The following is a 23601-nucleotide window of genomic DNA, read 5'->3' on the forward strand; positions in this document are numbered from 1 at the left end:
CTTTTACACTCAGCTCCCTCTTCACCACGACTGACCGGTGCAGCGTCCGCATTACTGCAGCCGCAGCCCCAATCCGTCTGTCGATCTCCAGCTCCCTTCTCCCATCACTCGCGAACAAGACCCCGAGATACTTGAACTCCTCCACTTGGGGCAGGAACTCATCCCCGACCCGGAGTGGGCACTCCACCCTTTTCCGGCTGAGAACCATGGCCTCAGATTTGGAGGTGCTGATCCTCATTCCCGCTGCGTTACACTCGGCTGCGAACCGCTCCAGTGCGAGCTGGAGGCCCTCACCCGATGAAGCCAACAGAACCACATCATCCGCAAAAATCAGAGATGAGATTCTGAGGCCACCAAAGCGAAAGCCCTCCGCCACTTGGCTGCGCCTAGAAATCCTGTCCATAAAAATTATGAACAGAACCGGAGACAAAGGGCAGCCTTGGCGGAGCCCATCACCCACCGGGAACGAGTCCGACTTATTGCCGGCAATGCGAACCAAGCTCTTGCAACGGTTGTATAGGGATTGAATGGCCCGTAGCAATGGGCCAGACACCCCATACTCGCGCAACACCTCCCACAGGACGCCCCGAGGGACACGGTCGAATGCCTTCTCCAGGTCCACAAAACACATGTAGACTGGTTGGGCAAACTCCCATGCACCCTCAAGTATCCTCGAGAGGACAAAGAGCTGGTCCAGTGTTCCGCGACCAGGACGAAAACCGCATTGTTCCTCCTGTATCCGAGGTTCGACTAGCGGACGAACCCTCCTCTCCAGCACCCTGGCATAGACTTTCCCGGGGAGGCTGAGGAGTGTGATCCCCCTGTAGTTGGAACACACCCTCCGGTCCCCCTTCTTGAAGATGGGGACCACCACCCCGGTCTGCCAGTCCACAGGTACTGCCCCTGATCTCCACGCAACATTGCAGAGACGTGTCAACCAAGACAGCCCTACAACGTCCAGAGCCTTCAGGAACTCGGGGCGGACCTCATCGACACCAGGGGCTCTGCCACCAAGGAGTTGTTTAACTGCCTCAGTGACCTCGCCCCCGGAAATCGGTGGGTCACACCCCTCATCCCCAGACTCTGCTTCCTCCCCGGAAGACGTGTCAGTGGGATTAAGGAGGTCCTCGAAGTATTCCTTCCACTGCCCGACAATTTTCTCAGTCGACGTCAACAGCGCTCCGCCAGCACTATACACAGTGCAGGTAGAGCACCGCTTTCCCCTCCTGAGACGCCTGACGGTTTGCCAGAATCTCTTCGAGGCAGTCCGAAAGTCTTTTTCCATGGCCTCTCCGAACTCCTCCCACACCCGAGTTTTTGCTTCAGCCACTGCCCGAGCCGCATTCCGCTTGGCCTGTCGATACCTGTCGGCTGCCTCCGGAGTCCCACAGGCTAACCAAGCCCGATAGGCCTCCTTCTTCAGCCTGGTGGCTCCCTTCACCTCTGGTGTCCACCATTTGGTTCGGGGATTACCACCACGGCAGGCACCAACCACCTTGCGGCCGCAGCTCAATGCAGCAGCTTCGGCAATGGAGACGCTGAACATGGTCCATTCGGACTCAATGTCCCCAGTCTCCCTCGGAATGCTGTTGAAGCTCTGCCGGAGGTGTGCGTTGAAGATCTCGCGGACTGGGGCCTCTGCTAGACGTTCCCAGCACACCCTCACTACGCGTTTAGGTGCACCAGGTCTGTCCAGCGTCCTCCCCCGCCACCTGATCCAACTCACCACCAGGTGGTGATCAGTTGACAGCTCAGCCCCTCTCTTTACCCGAGTGTCCAGAACATATGGTCGCAGGTCTGGTGATACGATTACAAAATCGATCATCGACCTACGGCCTAGAGCATCCTGGTGCCACGTGCACTTATGGACACTCTTATGTTCGAACAGGGTGTTCGTTATGGCCAAACTGTGATTAGCACAGAAGTCCAATAACAAAGCACCGCTCGGGTTCAGATCAGGGAGGCCGTTCCTCCCAATCACGCCCCTCCAGGTCTCGCTGTCGTTACCCACGTGAGCATTGAAGTCTCCCAGCAGGACAACAGAGTCTCCAGGTGGAGCACCTTCCAGCACCCCCCCCAGGGACTCTAAGAAGGCTGGGTACTCCGAACTGCCACTCGGCGCATAAGCGCAGATGACAGTCAGGACCCGTTCCCCGACCCTAAGGCGCAGGGAACAAACCCTCTCGTCCACCGGGAAAAACCCCAACGTACCGGCAGCAAGCCGAGGGGATATAAGAATACCCACCCCAGCCCGCCGCCTCTCACCAGGGGCAACTCCAGACTGAGACAGAGTCCAGCCCCTCTCCAGGAGACTGGTTCCAGAGCCCAGACAATGCGTAGAGGTGAGCCCAACTATATCTAGCCGGTACCTCTCAACCTCACGCACCAACTCAGGCTCCTTCCCCACCAGAGAGGTGACATTCCATGTCCCTATTGCCAGTCTTGGCAGCCGGGGGTCGGTCCGCCAGGGCCTCCGCTCCTGGCCGCCACCCGGCTCACAATGCACCCGACCCCTATGGCGCCTCCTGCGGGTGGTGGGCCTGCGGGAGGATGGGCCCATGTCTCCTCTTCGGGCTGTGCCCGGCCGGGCCCCATGGACTAAGGCCCGGCCACCAGACGCTCGCCCTCGGGCACCCTCCCCGGGCCTGGCTCCAGGGCGGGGCCCCGGTAACCCTATCCCGGGCAGGGTAAACTGTTCCCTCGATATTCTTTTCATGGGGGTCTTCTGAATCGCTCTTTGTCTGGTCCCTCACCCAGGACCAGTTTGCCATGGGAGACCCTACCAGGGGGCAAAAGCCCCCAGACAACATAGCCCCTGGGATCCCTGGGACACACAAACCCCTCCACCACGATAAGGTAGCGATTCAAGGAGGAGGGGGGGGGGTCTATCCTATTACTGTTAAATTAACAACAAATTACTGTAAATATTATTATATTATTACTTTTTTTTTACTGCAAATATCCGTAAAAAGCTATGGAAAGTTGCATTTTTTACATTAAATTGCTGTATAATTGACAAATATATTTGGTTTTTTCTATCATGATTTTGGTAAAATAATACGTTGTCTACCTTAAAAATTAGGGTTACAAAACCAGTATACCGTATTGTCTTTTACAGATTCCACATTTTTTACACGGTATATTCCTGGCAACCACAGCTGCCGGTATTTTACCGTAAATTTGACATATTTTTTTTTACAGTGTAACTGAAATGGTATTGATATGAAAACTGTTAAAAATGTAATTGAATGATTTTAAAAACCTCCAACCTTCATCTGCAATCTGTCATTATAAGGCGGTACAATTCCGAACAAAATGAATAGGCCTGTTTCTCTACACTCACGATTCACCCAAACACTAGTGAAATACTTTATTGATAGACTGGATAAATATTTAAATGAACACAAACTATTAATAGAGAGTTGACATGGATTTATGTCAAACTGATTGTTTAATGCATTAATTGAACTAAATGAAGAAATCACAAATTGTATCAGTCAAAGAACGTATGCACATGGAGTCTTTATTGACTTGAAGAAAGCTGTTGACACACTTGCCAATCACATATTAATTGATAAATTGGAAATGTATGGTATTAGATGGGTGGCGTTGGACTGGATGAAAAGTTACATAAACAACAGGCAACAGTTTATGAAGGTGGGAGAACATTAATCAAACTTTTAAACCTTGCTTGTGGAGTTATATGGGGTCTAAACCTCTAGATCATCAGATATATTGCGGTTCATTTTATTTGCAAATGATACAAATAATCTTTATCATGGAGAAAATTCACAGCAGCTTTTAGTAAATTCACATAAGAATTTACTAAAAACAAATTATCACTGAATTTAAGCAAAACTAAAATTCTATCCATCCAACCATATTTTTCCACTTATTCGGGGCCGGGTCGTGGAGGCAGCAGCCCAAGCAGAGAAGCCCAGACCTCCCTCTCCCCAGCCACCTCCTCCAGCCTATGCGGGGGGACACCAAGGCGTTTCCAGGCCAGCCGAGAGATATAATCTCTCCAGCGTGTCCTGGGTCTGCCCTGGGGCCTCCTCCCGGTGGGACATGCCTGGAAAACCTCACCCAGGAGGCGCCCAGGGGGCATCCTTCTCAGATGCCCGAACCACCTCAACAGGCTCCTTTCGATGTGGAGCAGCAGCTGCTCTACTCTGAGCCCCTCCCGAATGGCCGAACTTCTCACCCTATCTCTAAGGGAGACGCCAGCCACCCTTCGGAGGAATTTTGAAATTCTAATGAAGTTTTTTTTATTTTAAAGTTCAAATATCTATATATTTGAAATATCATTATCTTAAAAATGTTAAACATGGAGAATGATTTATGCAGCATTTGAAAATGTGTGCATAATATTTATGAGCTACTGTAACCTTTCACCCAAAGAAAAAAGGCCACAAACAGTGAGGCAGATATTTTTATTCAGCACTTTATGATCAAGTTTACAACAACAGGACAGCAAATTCTAAAACTCAATTACACATTTTCTTAGGGCCTGGTTATTTAAATCCAACTCACTTTCATGAATCCATCACGATATGACAAACATAATAAAGTTTACATAAAACAATCCAGCAGGTCGAATGTATCAGAGAAAATCTTTAAAAAAAAGAAAAAGTGCAGACCAGCTTTCATAATAATTAATTTAGCCATAGTATTTTAAATGTAATGTAAATGTAAAATGCCATATCATAATACTATAAAATAAAATATGTTGCATGGGCAGAGGTAATTTAAAATGAAAATCCTCCAGCAAAAAAAATCTCTGCTTTTTCTAGAAACGTATACAATCACAAAAGTCAAATTCTTTCACAATATTTATAATGATGGTTTTATTAAGAAAACATGAGGTTTCTGCATTGTATTCATACTTCAGTCTATTATGTTTAAAGTTTAAATGGTTTACAAGCATTAATTACATTAAAGAGGAGATCAGTGCGCTCATTTCCAACTCCAGAGCTTTCTTCTCAGGCTAGTAAAGTAGCTTAATGTGATATCGAGTATTTTTTACTATTATTATTTTTTAATCCTCTGAGAAACAGGCTACTGTCACTTTAAGGCCCCTCCCCTCTCTTAAAACTTATCTTATGATTAGCCAGCTTTCAGAAGCCAGTTGAGGGGCGGCACTTGGAGCTTGTGATCTGTACTAAAAGTACTTTTCTTTACAGGGATTACATTTGCATACCTCAGTATTTAAAACTTTGGCCACGTTTAACATGAATGTCTAATGCTGTATTATAAAATATATGACAGAGAATAAAGCCTCTTTAAAGTCTGAATACAGCAGGTTATGTTTGCTTGCAGCTACTCAACAGGTATAAAAGAGAAACAGAAGTATTACACAACCAGGCAGTTGTTGACAGACATATATATTCATCATATTGTAAAAAAGAAAAAAAAAAGAGTATTACATCTATATTTACATACAGCAATATGTGTGTTTAGAATTTTTAAATAAACAGCTTATATGGAGCAGTAAGTGAGAACATACTGGAGGGTATAAAAAATAGATGGCTCTTTCCTTCCCTGCTGTCACTCAGTTATTATTTGGATCACAACAACCTGAGATCAACCAGTGCCTACATTAAAGGGACTCCACTATGTTTTTCAATGAGTTTAAATCCATTTTTAACAATTTAATTTTTCAAAGTTTGTTGTTTTTGTTGACAATAAACTATATATTTTTTTAACATTTAGGATTCAGATAGGGCTGAATTTGATCGATCATTTGTGTCTTCTCTCTGTAGGTTTGAGTCAAAGCAGTCCTGTAAATTGAGCTGTTCCAGTATGTTTAGCTGGTGGACTTTGCTGGACTGTCAGGTGGATTTAGAAAAAAAAAAAGAAAGAAATCCAATTTGCATGCCAATCTGAGCTCAGATGCAGATTATTTAACAGGTACTCACAGTTCTTAAACAGCTTTACGGAAGATGATTTATTCAAAATTACAGAAATGACTATATAATTATAATAATATGCTGCACAATTATCATTCAATCCTTTTTTAAAATATATAAACGTATGGTTAAAAATAATAAGTGTCAGATGTTTTAATGGTTTTGGATTCTTGTGTTGAATAAAATCAGACTGTAGATTTAGTGGAAAGTCTGTGAGGTGTTATTTGCTAAATTTTAAAAACTTTTCTCAGATTGTGTTGATCACCAGCTGATCACCAGCTCTAGCTACGAAAGTCTTCCCTGCAGCGCCAACAAACCCAGAACCTCCGACTTGTCTTATGCTTTGTTTTTATTTAATCCCAAATCTGCACTTTAATTTCTACTTTTCCTCAATGAATTTGTTGCTGTAAAACCAGTGATTCAGAGTGCAAGACCTACAGCCCTGAAAAAAGGTTTTTACAATCTTGGACTTATTTATTTATATTCCCTGTTTTGTCCGTTTCTTGTGTTGGAATGTTTCCTCGTTTTGATCGCATGAACATCGTCATCTCTTTAGCGTCCAGTGTAAATGAAATCTGAGAAAACAAAGGGACAAAAAAGGGAAAAAATGACTATGATTTATGTGTGCTGCAGACAAATACACAGTTTCTACTGAAATATATAAATGCAGTTTCAGTTCAACTGTCAAACACAGAAATGGGACGGTTCACGTCCACAGGTGGACTGTTTCATTTCTGGGCTCCGATGACAAATGTTAGAAACAGTCTCACCTCTGCAGTACTCAGGGTTGAAATTTTCATAGATGGGGTAGAGAGGGTTCTCCTGTTCGCTGCGATGCTTTCTGGCTCTTAGGACATCCCGAATACACTGATACAGGAAGGCATACTGGCACTGCAATGCAACAAGACCGTTATAATGTTGTAATAAACACCTTCCGGTGCTTTTAGAGCATTCACTGCAGAATTCATTCATGTCCCATGGAAAACACAGACATTAATTTCACTAACCAATAATTTGTCAGTTTCCATCAATAACCTTTTTTATTTCTGACAAAAACACGACGATAACAAAATAAAAACTAATGCAAAAGGACAAAATACTATTGATCCTTTCGTCAGCAAATAAAATTGAATTGACAAAAACACATGATTAAGACTAAATCTAAAACTAAATCAGCTTTGTTTTTTCTTTTTTCTTTCCTTTCCCTCAGGTCATCTGGATCCGTTTTTTTTTTTATCAGTTCCCAGTCAGAACCAGACACGGAGAAGCTGCGTTCAGCTTTTATGCTTCTTATATCTGGAACAAACTCGCAGAAAGCCTCAGATCAGTTGAAACACTCAGTTTATTTAAATCCAGGTTGAAGACTCACCTGTTCTCAACTGCATTTGAATAAAACACCAAATCCACACTTTTAAGCTTAAATTTCAAAACTTAAATTTTAACTGCTGATATCTACTGTTCTGATTTTATCTACTGTTTTGCTTTTTTTTTGTTTTTTTTAATTAATTTTAAATCCATCCATCCATCCATCCATTCGCTTCCGCTTATCCTTTCCAGGGTCGCGGGGGGGCGCTGGAGCCTATCCCAGCTGTCATGGGGCGAGAGGCGGGGTACACCCTGGACAGGTCGCCAGTCTGTCGCAGGGCCAACACACATTTTAAATCATGCTTTTTATTTGTTTTTGTTTTTAATGTCTCTGTAAAGCACTTTGAATCACCTTGTTGTTGAATTGTGCTATATAAATAAACTTGCCTTGCCTTTATTTGTTTGATCCAGGTTTGATCAAGATTGACAATTTAGTATTATAACGACAGTAATTGGTAGAATTTTCAGACTACCATATTTGATAGCTTCCATTATTAATTTTTTTCTCACGTTTTAATGATGTAGCTCCAGTTTAGTCTAAAATTCTCATTGTAATATTAATAGTTGAACTTGTTTTTTATGTACAATAGTATTTTTTTTTGATTTGCTACAAACTGGTTTGGGTGTGGTAACGTCATCATAAACTGTTTTTTCAAAACCAATTTGCATTCAATATTTACTAAAAAGGAGGATAACATCCTATTTCTAAATCTTTATTGGTAGTTAAATTCTAGATTAGGTCAATATTTCCTGATGTTTCTTGTCTAATAGTTTCAGTTTTAATGATGTATTACCATAAACCATGCAGATTTATCAATAGCCAATAAAATCTGGTTTCTTTTCTTCCAATTATTTGTTTTTTTGCGACTGGTTTATTTCAAAGTCTATTGTTGTTTGCCTTTGCTTCCATGTGGGACTATCCTTAATCATATTCTAATAAGTAAAATTGAAATAATGACTAAAATACCTGCTAAACATAATGAGATGAACTGAAGTGCTACAATCACTGGTCTAAGTGGGAGAAATGTCTGGTGTACAAGTTGAAATCAAATAATCAAACGAATGTCCTAGAATTCAAAGCTAAATACTTAAATATTTGAATGTAGCTCTTACCTCAGTCTGGACCATGTGCTGGCGGTGCAGGCGGAGGTCGAACACGCAGCCGTAAAGGTCGATGGTTCCTTTGGAGTCCAGCTGCTGCAGTACCCGATCCAAAGCGATGAAGGTCCCTGTGCGCCCGACTCCAGCACTAACAAGCAAAAACATCCAGTTATCAAAGATCTTAAACAGAGAATCAAAGAAGGTTCAAGGACTCAATAGTTCACTTTTTTTTTGGGGGGGGGGGGGGGGGGTTTCTAATGGCGGGATTCTGTTAACTCACAGCCAATCAGATTTCTCCCTGAGGACAGCCTCAAGCATCTACCTGCAGTGAACGACAGTGGCTCCGGTGCTGGGCGATCGGTCCACATAGTCCCGGGCTGTCCTGACAAACTGGATCAGGGACTGGGTGCTCTCAGGGACGCCGTGATCAGGCCACACCGTGTAGTGGAAGTGACGCAGTACCCGAGGATAACTGCAGCTGCTCTCCTGTCCAGGTCGATAATGGATTTATTAGGATTGTTATCACCCATAGCGACATTCAAGGTCTGGATTTTGAGGCTTTAGATATAATGTAACATAACGACATAACGTTCGTTTCAACATAACATAGTGGAAATCAACTTTTTCATGGCCACACCAAAAACATGCAGAAATAATCAGAATAATCCTTCTGTAGCCTCTCGATTCACCCTCTCCATGAAACAAGGGTGGTTTCATGGAGGTTAGCTCCTCCCCTTTTAACAGATATTTGTACAGCAGGTGGGTGGACTCTCTGTCACAGAGATAAACATACTGTATAAGGATATCCCCTTAAAACCTCAAATCTCTGCAACTTTACAGACATTGGTTGGCCATGTTTATCACATGAGCTTTATTTGGAGAAGTTATGAAAATGAAAGCTTCACAATAAGTATATCCCTTCTTCATTCTTTAGATATTACTGCTTTTCTACATTTTTACGCTGGAATAAAAAACGAGAGTAAAAAGAAACATACCGAGGTGATCTTGAACTCTCGGATGGTCCACTCAGGCAGGACAGACTCTGACAGCATCTGAATGACCAGATCACCGTAGTACAGAGGCTCTCTGTCTGCAGGCCAGTACTGGTCACACTTCACCTGGAAACACAGCATTCATATAGTTTAATTACTTCTCAGGGTTGAGTTTATCTTCCTTTGCTAACCTGTGAGAAGAATCTGGAGCTCTTTTCAGCTTGCAATCAAAGCTCATAATTTCAGTTTCATAATCGTTCCACTCAAGTGGACATTTTGATCAAGCGGACGCCTCACCCGTCCTTTCTCCACACACTGGGTCACCATGATGATGTTGTAGACGCCGTGCTCCCACACCATCCGCCAGAAATCATCTTTTGTGCCCGGGAGCGGCCCCTGGGTGGCAATGTACTCCCTGCGGTAGTTATTACCCTGCACATGTAGGCAAGAGAGGCGGTATTAGTGTCATTGTCAGTGAGTGCGCTCAGTTTGTGCTTTTTAGCATGTGCTCATACAGGTATGTAGCTGGCGTTGATGTAATCGGAGCAGGGGTCGTCCTCCAGGTACGACAGCTTCACTCGGGTAGAATCATCTAGAAAAATGAAGAAATAAGTCACCAGCGGCTTTCATTATCTTTAACGTGTAGTTTAAACTAACTCTAATGCAATGAGTACTGAACTGGTTTAATAAATGTTGACTGAATTCCTCCCACTACATCCAGCATCCACAGAGCAACGTAACCATAAGGCGTTTTAGCTCCATTTTTGGTCTCCACCTGTTCTTATAAATAATTTCTGGGTTTTTAGCTTCTTAAGGTTTCTCTTTCTTCAAAAGCTGTAACTGTCTGCTGTTTGCTGCTGAGCTGGGCACTTTTAGAGGTTATTTATTAAGTAGTCATTTACCTAAAATCAGTTTGAACACCCAGAACTAAAAGTGTGAAGGCTATAAAAGCACCACAGGGCGACAGCCAGACTCTGACTCTGAAGTATTGCTAAAGTTTTCTTGTTTCTTGTTTTCTGTGTTTCATCATTGTAGAAGTTTCACTAAAATGTCTTTTTTCAAATTTTTTTTATCAGTTAACCTTTATTAAACTGTCAGTATATAGAAAAAAGGCCAATCAGTTTGGTAGTGGTAGTGTGGTAGTCTTGAGAGGAAAAATCAGGGATAAATTAATATTTATTAATATTTATTAAAAATTGTTTGCCAGTTTTTGGATAACATTAAAAATTTTGGATTAAAACAGGTTTAACTGATGCTCTCAGTCATTCAGTTATTCTTATTTTTTTCTTGCAATTTTAATAAAATTTATATCATCTTATTGCAGCTTTGCAATAATACTAAACATCAGATTCGCACATTTAACCTTAAACCAGCCAAAAACGAACAATTATGAAAATTGCCCAATTAAATTTCTATCAGTCTACTTAGTGAAGAAGCAACCATCATTTTGAGCTACTGAGGGCATATTTGTAAAAGCAATAAGCGCAGATTCCTTATAGTTTAATCAATATGGTCACATTAATGTTTCACCATAGGGTAAAGGATGCAGTTTATGTCTGATGGTGAAATTCTAACACATCCACTCCAGAATAAGTAATGAAAACAGCGTCTCTCACAGCTTTCCTGAGGTTCTTATTATTGAATGTGAAAGATGTGTGAATGCGAAACAGACTCAGTAATGACTCATTTCACTGAGAGAGAGAGAGAGAGTGTGTGTGTGTGTGTGGTGTAAGTGTGTTTACTTCTCTGACAGTTAATTATAGAGGTGATGTTGTAAATGTGGCACCTCAAGTCATAAATCTGATTTTTTTGCAGTTAAAAATAACGGATGCTTAATTACTTTATTTTAAACTGAGGATACTTCAGAAGGAAAAACTTTGAAAATGACAAATTGTGGATGTGGAAATTACATTTATAATTGCGTAAAACAGATGTACCAAACAATCTTCATGTGATTAGAAATCTGTCTGTATATCACTCCCATAGCAAAAAATCAATGAACTAACATTTCAGACATTTAAAACTAATTTGGCATCATCCCCAACGACGCAGACAGAAAACATTTTCACAGATGTATCATAATTTTAAACATTACATTTCACAGATGATTCATTAATTGAGTAATAACAATTAAAAAATCAACTCTTTTGTGCTATTTCAAGCAAATGTTATTGTTACCTGAGTAAAGATTGCGTCATTCAAGGAAATTCAGATTCCGTGTCATTATTTAAAACCGCTCCTTTCTTTTTCTTTCTTTCTTTTTTTTTAATCAATCCATCCTTAATATAATTTAGCTGTTTTTCAGCCCATCATCACACTACCTTTGAATGAGCAAAAATTCAGTTATGCAAATTCATTAAACTGGACTCGGATACGAGGGCTGAAACTTTAAGATCAATTAAATTTGGCCAGTTGTTGGTATCAGCTGATCAACTGGTTGGAGGACATACCATTTTATAGTTTTTAATCTGCTGGTTGGAAAAAAGATGCTATGCGAAACTATTTTGTGACGTGTGGATAATAAATAATATAGAGGACAATCTGCTTGGGTGGCTAAGAAATGGAAACAAAAAGCTAATTAAATGAGTAAATATTCCACATAGATGCTGTATTTTCAGTAGTATTGTGTAATTATGAAGGCTTTTATCACCTCAAGCCTCAGAGTTCATCCTTGTCACCAAGGGAACAGGTGCTGCCTCATTAAAGCTCTTGACGATGTGATAATTGCCATGATTTCCACTTTGATTTATTTTTCTTTCTCACTGAGGGACTTGAAGGGTTGTCAGCTAACTGTTATGTGGAGTGACTGTTTTTTTTTCTTTTTTCTTTTTAACTTTTTGAGAAGCAAAAAAGCTTTAAAGCTAAAAACTGCACTTACACGGCAGGATGTTGTTGTAGCGGTTCTTTCCTCGGTTTTCCGGCACTCGGGCGACATCCATCGTCTGGTTACGGCCGACATCCTTCAGATCCTGAACAGAGATGAGAATAATTACATTTGTACAGTTATAAACATCAGGACTTTGTGACTAACAAGACCAGCCAAAATCTGCTTTTGAAGAAAAGCAGTGCCATTCCTCATCAGAGTCATGGTACATTACTTGACCTTTAAGTTTCAGAGAAGCAATGATTGAAAAGCAAAATGGTTCTGAAAAGGCGGGCAAGTCAAACCAACAGCCAACTGGCATAAGCATGAGCCCAGAACAAGCAGTTTGATTTGCTGTGAAGTTGGTACACAATTGGAAGACTTTCAAGGTTTTTGAGTGTAAGATGGGTGTCCAAAACCCAGAGTTATTCCAACAGAGTGATCTGATGTTATTCAACTGAACTGCGAAGCACTTTGATGCAGTTTAAAAGACCTATTTTGTTTTATTTTATCAGTGACTGTATATCACAGAAGTACTTGTTTTTTTTAATTTACCTGATTTAATTTAAGTTCATTTGTTGTTATTAATACCCACACAGTCAAAGGGACTGTGTGGGTATTAATTTTTCCTTATTTTATAGTTTTAAAGGTGCTCAATGATGTCAAGAGAGTGAGCCGTGTTTGGTGAGGAAATAAATGGCTGCACCCGTTAGAGACTCTTCTGTCATTCTTAATGCCAGGGGCTGCTACAACAGTGATTTAATATTATTAATATGCAAAACCTCTGGTAAAAGAAACAGTGTGTCTTTCTGTCTTCCTGAGATTTAACACTCCAAATGAAAACTGAAGACATGCCCAACAAACAAATAGTATGATTGATCAGGTTCTTGAACACACTTTTGTAATAATTTTCATACACTTACCTCAAACTCTTCAGAAAGCAAGTAGTTGGAGTCGGCCTGCAGCTTGGTCAGATGCGACTCGAAATGGCCCGCTTTGATAGGACTGAATAGAGAAAGATAGACAAATACTCAGCAAAAGGTATATACTGGAGGTAGAGTGGTGATTTTTAGCCATTTCAACAAATTAATTACATACAAAGTTTCAGAAATAAAGCCTAAACTCTCACCTGGTGATCCGACGGTTACTGCAACAGAAGATTAAAAAAATGAATTAATTCATGTGACAGTACAATAAGGTGGTGAAACATAGGTTGGTTTATAAAGGTGGGTAATCAACTAGACAGTAACACAAACATAATACAGGAGTGAAAATGATACATTATGTATAGTTTTATCGCCTCTTGTAACATTATGCAGTAAGAAGAATACAATATGGTTCTGTTATAGCAATATTTCCAGTCTAGTAGACAGTCAAAACATCTCTATTATTTAATTCTTTATCTATTACTTAATTGTGTTGGTGAAGTCTTTATCAAAGAAAAAGCTGCATGTAACAGTCCAAAATGTATGCTCTCCTAGAGCTTTCTTTTTCTAAAACAGTCCAGCGAGCTGGATTGGAGTCCTTGTTGTGCTAATTCTGGCCCCTGGGCCTTACATTTGACACCCTTGTTCTAAAATGTCATTGACTGTGATTTTATGCAAAAGTGGGGTTTAATTTAATCATCTATAATTTAGCTGGTTCAATCAACACTTAAAACATCTCATATACTCAGTCAAAGAAAACCTTACATTTGTGACCTTAAAGTCATTTTAATTCATGGCCCACAAGCTGAGGTGGGCTGGCCTATCCTGTGACAGAATGATGGACAGGCTGAGATGTCTGACAGACGTGTAATATGAAAGATACCACAACAACAGCCTATTTTTACACATTCGGTGGGTTTAAAACACTTGCGTCTAATCACATTACTGCAATTTACACGCCTTGCAAAGCTGTCCCGTAAGCTGAATTGGACCCTCTGGTCGGTTCTGGCCTAAATAATGCAGGAATTTTTCATCTGCGATTTGTTTCCAAGTGAATTTGAGATCTGATAATCACTGCTACCAGCAAACGCAGAAGAGCATCGTCTTTATGTCCAGTTAAAAAACACGCTGTAACTGTAAGCTGGGGTCATTTATGAAGCACAGAGAAGCTTTGTTTCTACTCTCTGTTACATTTGTGGTTGATGAGCTGTGGCCAATATACAAATGTATGCAGACACACACACACACACACACACACTAATTAACAGATGCTGCGGCCTGTGGTGGGTGAATGATGAGGTAATCTGAGAGAGGGAGCGAGCACTTTATTGGAAACTAATTCTTCTTCACACACTCACATATTGGACGTGGGAGGTGTTGGAAACTAATCTCTCCCTCTCTCACGTACTGAAGAAGAATAATTATAGATGTGCCACGCGCACAAACTTACCTCCGGACGCCCATATACATCCCTGAAGTTGGAACTTCTTTCCACATGCTCATCCTCACCACCGGGTTCTCCTGCACAGCCCTACACAGAAAATATCAGCACTGATTAGGAACATTAAGATCAAAGAGTTAAACCAATGAAAACATTTGAGCCGTGCCCTCTACGCTAATAAACATGTTCACCAAATCACAACTAATTAACTCTGTAAATTAGCTTAACAGCTAAATGACTGTGAGAAAACTGATGTGACATTTTGGAGCTAATTTTCTGTTCAGGGCTCTGTTGTGGGGCCATAAATGTTACATAAAGTCATGAAGCCAGTCGGAAATTTCACACTGATGCCACAGAGACAACGCCCCATCCAGAGTTAGTGGCATTGATGGTGTAGTATTAAAAAAGAAATGTGTGTTATCTCAGATATGCTTTAAAAAGCTGTTAAAGTGTCCATCATTTTGACTTATACAAGAGGAAATCTGCAAACAGAAGAACAGATTCAACTTAAAGGTAAAAAACTCTAAGCTGTAGTTAAAAAAAAGTTTACTATTCTGTTCTTAGTCTGAAATAGAAAAACTTTTAAACTTAGCCAAATTATATTCTCCTTTTTCTTTGCACAATCTTAAACTGTCATATGGTCCAAACAAACATGATGGTAAATGGTCTGTATTTATATAGCGCTTTACTAGTCCCTAAGGACCCCAAAGCGCTTTACATATCCAGTCATCCACCCATTCACACACTGGTGATGGCAAGCTACATTGTAGCCACAGCCACCCTGGGGCGCACTGACAGAGGCGAGGCTGCCGGACACTGGCGCCACCGGGCCCTCTGACCACCACCACCAGTAGGCAACGGGTGAAGTGTCTTGCCCAAGGACACAACGACCGAGACTGTCCAAGCCGGGGCTCGAACCGGCAACCTTCCGATTACAAGGCGAACTCCCAACTCTTGAGCCACGATCGCCCCACATGACCACAGGTTCAAATAATGAAGTAAGTGTTTGAAAACGGTAGAAGCCAGCAATCCAGTGTTTGGATCTCAGCCTAATCCGGCTTCATCAACAACTTTTCCTATATTTCACTTTGTTTTTAACTTGACTACAAACTCTGGCTTTCCCGCTTTGTTCTGATCGGTTTAACATTTGTTTTGAAGATTATGTAATCTGTTGTTATATTAATATTTCCCCTCTGTGTCTATCTCTGCTCCACTCCGTGTGTGAGGAAGTGCACTCAACGTGAAACTGTGAGCAGGGAAAGGATGCGCTAACATGACCAACTGGAGTTCAGCACCTTCATAAGTCTCTAAGAGAAAAAAACCTAGATGATTTAATTTGAAAATCATTCAAATACACAGCTGTGTTTTAAACTCCCAAACACTGACTCATTCAAAGCTCCCGTAGTGGAGTTTCAGATTAAAGAGCAGGAAATGAGCAGCACATGTTTTGGCTGATCTTACACTTCCAAGCGTCCTTGAGGTAACTACAAGCAGAACACCTAGTGTACTCACACTTTGCGTAGCCTCTGTCTGTAGGCCAGCAGAGAGACGACTGCCACCATCATACCAATGAGGAACATGCCAGCACTCAGACCCTCCACCACACCACCTAGAGGCTCTGACAAAGAACAACACATATCGGGAGATAGCTGAGGTTAGACAGACCAGCTGTGATGTTTCAGCTTTTACTTCATGTGCCCTTGAGTGGAAGGTGTAGATAAAACATCTGTGTCATATTATTGAGTCAAAACTCAAAGACAAATTTTTAAAAATTTAGATGAGATGGTCCCAAAAATTCATTAATTCTACTCATTGCTATCCTTAGTTTACGGAAAAGTTAGGTTTGGTTAAACTCAGGTAAGATTTTTAAAAGAAAAAGAATAAAATCTTTAATCATCAGTGAAAATGGTCGGCCGTCTCACCTGCGTGCGTCCGGAGTGGCTCTGACAGGTAAGTGTCAGTGAAGAGTGGCTGAGAAAACTCTCTGTGGTTCTCGTCAAACAGTCGGGTGAAGGCTCGCACGCTTAGCCTGCGCGAGCAGACACACACACACATACACGGTCAGTAGCTGAGGGGAGGTGTTTCTGTGCTCAGTGGCACTTCAGCAGCATCAGTTTCTCATTACCTGTATGATGTTTTGGCTTTCAGCGGCCCGTCACAGAAGGCACCGTAGCTGTCACTCAGATAGAGGTCACCGTCATGGTAATGATCACAGGATCCCCCCAACCGGTCTCCTCCTGCGCCCAGGTTCACCTCCACCACCTGATCAGGTATTGATTGACCACATTAATATATTGACAGATATACAACCAGCACAGTTCTTATTCAGAGGGTGACTGTGATCATTTTTTTAACTTCTTCACTTTTTTAAAGATTATCTTAAAAAATGTAATAAAATTAAATATTTTAATTCTAATGTCTTAAATTTTAATTATGCAAATAAACAATAAATAAAAATGTTCTTCGTGAAGATCAGAATCTTGAGTTTAATCAGCACCTTTATAATGACTAAAGGTTTGGTTGTTTATGTCAAGTCTACAGAAAACAAATATTTTGTTTGCATTTTTAGAAAAGTTAGAAAAAGATCTATTTCAACATGTAATTTGCAGATTACCTGCCCAGCAGAACTCTCAGTGTCCTGTGGACAGCGGCTGGGGAAGTAGGCAGTCTGATAGGCTCTGACGGATGAGTTGCTGATGTAGTCGCGGTATGAGGGCAGTGGGTGGCGCTGTTCTGGCTGCAGCATTTCATTGGCTGTCAGAAGAGACAAAAAAACTTGTCTACCTCCAGTTTGTCTGTCTGGAAATGAATGTAAGTCAAAGTAATGTAAACATGTGTTGGTGTGTTTGTACCATCAGACTCGGCCACGATCACGGTGAAGTATCGGACGGCTCCGTTGGTGTCGCTGAACCAGGAGCAGTTAAAGCGAAACAGGATGGAGGATGACTTGATCTTCGATGACCTTTTGGTGACACATACACTTTGAGGTGGGACAGGAGGGCCTGAAAGGAGAGAGGACTGGTTAAACAAATATAAGTGCCATTTTGACTTTTTATTGAATATATTTTTAGCTCATAATAATTGCAGTAATCATTTTAAAAAATTAAGTTGGAATTTTTGTTTATTTTATCAAGATTTGGACATTTTATCAAGCTCAAACTATTTTATAACTGTGAAATTATCATATGACATACATGATTATTCATGGCATTTAAAAATATTGTAATATTAATTGCAAAATAAACAGCACATTGAAATGTTTTTTCTGAAAACTCTGAAACAAGAAATGTACAAAAGTTTATAAAAACAAAAATTCTCAAAAGAGAAAAACAATATTATGCTTCCACAATCAGCACAATAGTATCACATGGTGATCATCACTACTAGTATACCACAACACTGTGAAAAGTATATAAAAATATAGTTTTGTTGTTTCTGAAGAAACTGGCTTTTCCAGTTTCCATTCGCTCTTTCTCCCAGTTTCATCCTTAGCTTTCTCTCTTCCTGAAATGCCACCTATAAAAAACTTGTGGATTTTCTGCCTTTTTCTGTTTCCAGTGCGCTTGTGTCAGGATGATTTATAATGCAACACAAGCACAAAGAGGGAGGAAGAGATGGACGTGAACTAAGGGGGGACAAAGAGAAGAAAGGAAAAGGTTTTAGCAGAGGAGAAAAGTTTCCAGAGTGTTTGGGGTCATGGTGACTTTTTCAAAAAGGGCAAAGAGAAAAATAAAGTGACACTTCAAAGATTAAGAACCTGTGTGTGTGTCTCCTTCCTTCATTATGAACACACACACACACACACACACACACACACACACACACACACACACACACACACACAAAAGTTCCCTTCTGTTGTTTATTTTTTATTGTAGCAGGAGTTGACTGCACCAGATGTTCAAACTCGGCCTAGTTAGATAGAATCATAGGAGGAAGTGTGCTATTTAGAGGTTTTAGACCCGTAATAAATTAAAGATAACGCCTTTTAGTTCCAATTCAGTGTAAGGTATAGCTACATACATATACAGCAGAAACAAATGGGTTTGACAGCAAACACGGAAAACCAGATGATGTCGAGTCAGATCCCTTCTGTTTCTCTCTGGCACCCATGACAGGATCATGAAGTCATGAAGTTGGCTTATTCAAATAAGAGCTGGGTTTTAGAGTGAGTGAACAATCAATCACAATTTAGTTTGCTTGTAAAATGACAAACGTGACCTTAAACCTGAATGTTATTAGTGAAAAAACTCATGGCGAGTTCCCTAAAATGTGAACCACAATCTGGGAGTGAATTATGGGTGGACAGCTGACGGGCAGCTGTGCCAAAGTCAGTGATGTAAAAAAAAATGTCTGCTGGACGCTTTTCTTGGACTTTCAAGTAAGGAGAAATCTGTTCACAAGAGCTGCTTTATGTTGCTTTAAGTTAGTCATGGGCTGCTAGTTTGACTCATGGTAACTGCTAATTGAGTATTTCTAGCTTGCCATGTGATTACTGGTTATTGTTGATGTGTCAATCACAGCAGTAAAGTCAAACATCAGTCACTGAATCCCGCCTTAGCATTCCACCCGCTCCTCCAAATGTGATTGTGTTTGGCTACAGAAACCCAAGATGGCAGTGGACATAAAGTTTAACTACAAGTTAAAAACATTTGAGCGTTTTTAAGGAATTAGTTCAGAAAAGTATAGAATAGTATAATGCCACTGAAACAGGTAAAGAAAACTGACTATGCACAAACTTGGAGTAAAGTCAGTCTTCAGTTCCCTCTTTGTTTCCCAGGTGAGCAGTCCTACTTAAACTGAGGTTTTATTTAAACAACCAAATCCAACACTTTACCTGAGGGGAATATTGGTGTGTGTATGTATGCTTGTCTATCTATCAATATGAGGACCAATGAAATTTAATGAAAAGTGAGGACTGTTCTGGGTCAGTCCTCACATGCTTAAAGGGTCTTAGTTCAGGGCTCAGGTCAAAAAGGATTAGGTCCAGGTTAGGTGCCTGAGACTGCCTTATGTAAATGAAGATCCTTGTAAGTGTGTGCTTAAACTCACGGTCGATCATAGTGACGGTGGTGTGTGTCACCGGCGGGCTCGTCTGTCCGGCTGATGACACTCTGACCGTCACAGAGTATTTCCTGTATGGCTCCAAGTGGTCCAGTGTCACCGCTGTGACGCCTCCCACTAGCTTCAATGCTGAGATCAGCTCCCGGTCATCGTAGCGCCGACACTCAACCTCGTAAGAGTCAAAGTCAGCGTGTGGAGGTGACCAGGAGCAAGAGAGGGAGGAAGAGGAGAGAGGGAAGCAGTGGATGGACTTTAGAGAAGATGGACCTAGAAAAGAGGAGATAAGGACACAAGGAGAGGAAAGAAGTATAGAAAAAATGAAGACAAGATGAGAAGAAAGATGATGAATGAAAAGTGACAAAAGGAGACAAAAAGAACAAGTCCAATGAACTTTCTGTTTCTCACTTTGCTTATTTTCAAGTTTGACCTTCATGAGTAAAATAAATTCCTTGTGGTGTTTATCTTTTCAAAACAAAGAGCGACAAGTCTGCTGCTGCGAAAGTCCCCATTTATTTTTCCTGATCAGATGATAAAATCACTCTTTAAGAGATGATGAATGTTCCTGAGGACAAAGACAGAGGCAAAGGACAACACATTTGTCATTTTTTGGGCTGGGAGCAGACAGAAGATAGAAAAATAAGATGGAACTTTTGTATTCAAGAGGTGAAAATAAGGGCCTTTGATCTGTAAACATAAGCTAATTATGACATAATTATTGTACTACAAAATTATTTGGATTAAAACTCCTGTGAGTACAACAGATAAATAGATAAAATCAGCACTAATCTGACTGCCCCCTCTTACATTAGCCAAACCAAATAAGTGAATATTTTGCTGAGATTAATTCATTCTTATTTCATTTGTGCTCATTTCTGCTGACCAGTTTTTGATTGGTTATTTCATGCAGTTTAACGGTTAGTAGTTGTTGAAATTCATTCGATTTGGGTAAGAGAAGAAAGCAGGCTGAGTCCGGGTAGGTGTCAAAAATAGCGATCTTTATTTTACACACTTTCAGTGTGGGAAGAAAACTTGCAATACAATCTTCTGCGAATGGACCGCTCCCCATCCTTATATTACCCTGATGACGTCACAGTAAGATCTTACTGGAAATGATAACCGTTCCCCACACTCAAAAAGTTCTCCTTATATAGACATCAACTGCTACTTTAGAGAAAAACAAGTGTGTATTGTGTTGTGCAGTTTTGTGAAAGTATGTACAAAGAGAGACTGTCCTAAGACGACCTCCCTGTCCTTACTTAGTGTGTGTGTGAACGTGCGTGTTTTACATAACTATGTGCATGTTGTTATTCGCCTGAATATGTCCAAGTGACTGGAACAGGCCCTGCTGGACCCACCAGATCGAGTGGTGTAAATACACTAATGGACAACAGCTTAAGCAGATAGAAAGAATAATACAGAACAACAATAGACTGATTAAAGTTATGATAATCTGTATGCATTAATATCTGCTCAGATTAACATAGATATAATTCAAAGATTATTCTGTCAACTGATTCAACAATGGTAAATGATTAATCAATGATAGGTCTGATTATAACTGTGACCATAAGAATACAAAATAAAATATCTCTTGTCCACATAGTCATTATAACTTAAATCAATATGAATCCATGATTCAGTGAAAGTGTACACAGGTTACATGTAGAGACAGCGTCTATCAATGTCCTCCAAGCCTTTTTGAAATGTTAAAAATAATGGCAAACGATTAAAGGTAATAACAAAAGCTTCAAGCTGTTCCGTTATCATCTTTAAACATTTAAAGATGGATTGATACTCTGCTTTTTGGTTGTAAAAATAGTTTTCGGGCTTTGGGGTGCACTCGCCTGGGTCTGTATTCAGTGAAGAATGAATACAACATACCTCTGATAAACAGACATTACTTGCATTCAGTTGTTTTTCAGAGGGATTTTTTGAGCCTTTTCCTTTAAGTCGTCGTTACTCTTCTAATGATACACAGGGAACTTTTGGCCATGTACAGATCTAGCTTTTAATTTTGTACTTCCTGTCTGAGTGAACTCAAAATAAGGGCTTCTCTGTGGGTATTTATAAATGTGTTAAATACTTCATCACTTCGTCTGCTGGAAATTAAAAAAGGAAGCTGTGAAGAGAAACTGGGTCAGATTTATTTAAATATATGTGACCTGGATATTTTTTATTTCTCTCCCTGATGGTTTCAGTCCCTGCAGCCAAAAACCCTCTGGACAAGCAGGATAGGATTAAAAATGGATTTAACTCCACAGAGAGACTCAGAGCCTCTGTTGTGCTGCCATCAAGTGGAATAAAATCATAAATGCAGCTGGTTTGTAAAATGCTTTTAAAGCTTTGGATCCTCTTCTTGTAAGCTGATAGTATTTTTTAATGTTTGCTCAAATTATCTATAAACATAAATAAAACCATAAAGATTGTCAAATGTGCGGTCAGAGGTTGATTAATCCTGATCTGATTAACAGAAAATGCAAGAAACATGCCAAAATTAATATGCAGAAAAATTTTCCACTAACAGGAAATATTAAGAGAGTAAGGTCAGTATAAATATGTCTGATTAAATACTCGCACAGTAGTAATTGATTTATTTTTCTTCCTTTACTTTCCCCCTACTTGTTCTTATGTTCCTCTGGATTGGCTGGCTCCTGACTGTTGGTCCACCTTTGGCTCCGCCCCCACTAGTAGTCATCAGAGTGAAGTTGTACTCTCGCCCTGGAAACATCCCGCCCACAATGCAGCTGGTCAGATGGGTTTGTGTGACCGTCAGCTGATCAGGAGGAGTCCACTGCAGACTGAAGTTACTGTAGTCTCCTTTGGTGGGAACAGCCCACAACAGCTCTATTGTGTCATTGCTTGGGCCTTGTTTGACGGACAGGTGGGCAGGCGGTTGGGGAGCTGGGGAAAAAAAAGTAATCAAAATAATTTGGCATTTAAACTACATCAAAAAAATGTGCTTGTGTGTATTTTCATTTCACTCACAGGTGCGCCCAAATGCTGAAACATTATTGGTCAAATCTCCACTGTGCGTGATAACCTCAGCACGGTACAGTCTACCAGGGACCAGCGCAGTGAAGGTGTGACTTTTGTGCTCCGCACCAAGAGTCTGGGCTCCCAGGATGGATCCAGAAACATCGTACAACACCACCTTACGTAACAGGGAAACAAACAAATCAGCATGAGATTCTAATTGAGAACTCCACTGAAATTTTTTCTGTTTTAAAATCGGAGAGTCACGGGGAGGAATTTTAATTCTAAACCATAAAGACCGAACTCTGCAAAACATGGCTAGTGGGATTTATTTTTTTGTGGACTGAAGGAGGAGGTCATGTTTGCAACAGTTTAACTGCAGATATCACAGAGATACATTTACCTCATAACTGCTAAAGCTTCCCTCTCCATGGTGCCAGCTGACTCCCAGTCTGTCCGTCCATCCTGAACTCTCCACCTGTAGAGATGAGATTGGAGATGGGACTGCAGAGCAGAGGGGGGACAAAAAGGAAGAAGACATTTTAACAATGTGACTGAGGTAAGTGAAATGAGAAGAAACAGAAAGAAGAAAAATTTAAGAAAATAGCAAGGAAAGATGGAAGAGGAGAAACTATCTGACTAAATGCCGAGAACGTGGAAAAAATATCTTGAAGGTGAGAAAAGATGAGGACAGAATAAAATGAAGGCTAAGCGATGGCTGTGATGTTTGTATCCATACAACAGCACTGACTGACCGGTTCTGGCCAGCACAGATGATTCGCTGCTCATGTCTCTGCTCCAGCTCACCACCTGCAGCTTGTACAGACTGCCTGCTCTCAGCCCAGAGAACACACAGCTGTCTGCAGCCGAGCCCACCTTCTGCAGGTCCACCTGTTCATCTGCATTCTGAAGAACACACAGCGCACATTAACACGATGAAACTTAGCAAGAACTTAGCTTAGAAACT

General features: G+C 40.9%; 1 protein-coding gene across 1 annotated transcript in view; it reads right to left on the bottom strand.

The window, feature by feature from the left end:
• Nucleotides 1-4414: 4414 nt before the first annotated feature.
• ptprb (protein tyrosine phosphatase receptor type b) overlaps nt 4415-23601 on the bottom strand; it is a 39469-nt gene continuing 20282 nt past the window's right edge. The window contains exons 20-40 of the mRNA XM_014408719.4: nt 23390-23540; nt 23038-23138; nt 22647-22812; nt 22281-22562; nt 19650-19928; nt 17450-17599; nt 17212-17351; nt 16723-16859; nt 16520-16626; nt 16110-16215; nt 14607-14687; nt 13360-13377; nt 13154-13235; nt 12246-12336; nt 9883-9959; nt 9665-9799; nt 9371-9493; nt 8698-8861; nt 8388-8523; nt 6680-6800; nt 4415-6484 (exon numbers count right to left, since the gene is read on the bottom strand). Of these exons, the coding sequence (XP_014264205.2) occupies nt 6462-6484; nt 6680-6800; nt 8388-8523; nt 8698-8861; nt 9371-9493; nt 9665-9799; nt 9883-9959; nt 12246-12336; nt 13154-13235; nt 13360-13377; nt 14607-14687; nt 16110-16215; nt 16520-16626; nt 16723-16859; nt 17212-17351; nt 17450-17599; nt 19650-19928; nt 22281-22562; nt 22647-22812; nt 23038-23138; nt 23390-23540 (2670 nt within the window). The 3' untranslated portion in view covers nt 4415-6461. The remainder of the gene's footprint in view (nt 6485-6679; nt 6801-8387; nt 8524-8697; nt 8862-9370; nt 9494-9664; nt 9800-9882; nt 9960-12245; nt 12337-13153; nt 13236-13359; nt 13378-14606; nt 14688-16109; nt 16216-16519; nt 16627-16722; nt 16860-17211; nt 17352-17449; nt 17600-19649; nt 19929-22280; nt 22563-22646; nt 22813-23037; nt 23139-23389; nt 23541-23601) is intronic.

Source organism: Maylandia zebra, linkage group LG17 (assembly GCF_041146795.1).
Source record: "Maylandia zebra isolate NMK-2024a linkage group LG17, Mzebra_GT3a, whole genome shotgun sequence".
NCBI classification, from domain to species: Eukaryota; Metazoa; Chordata; class Actinopteri; order Cichliformes; family Cichlidae; genus Maylandia; species Maylandia zebra.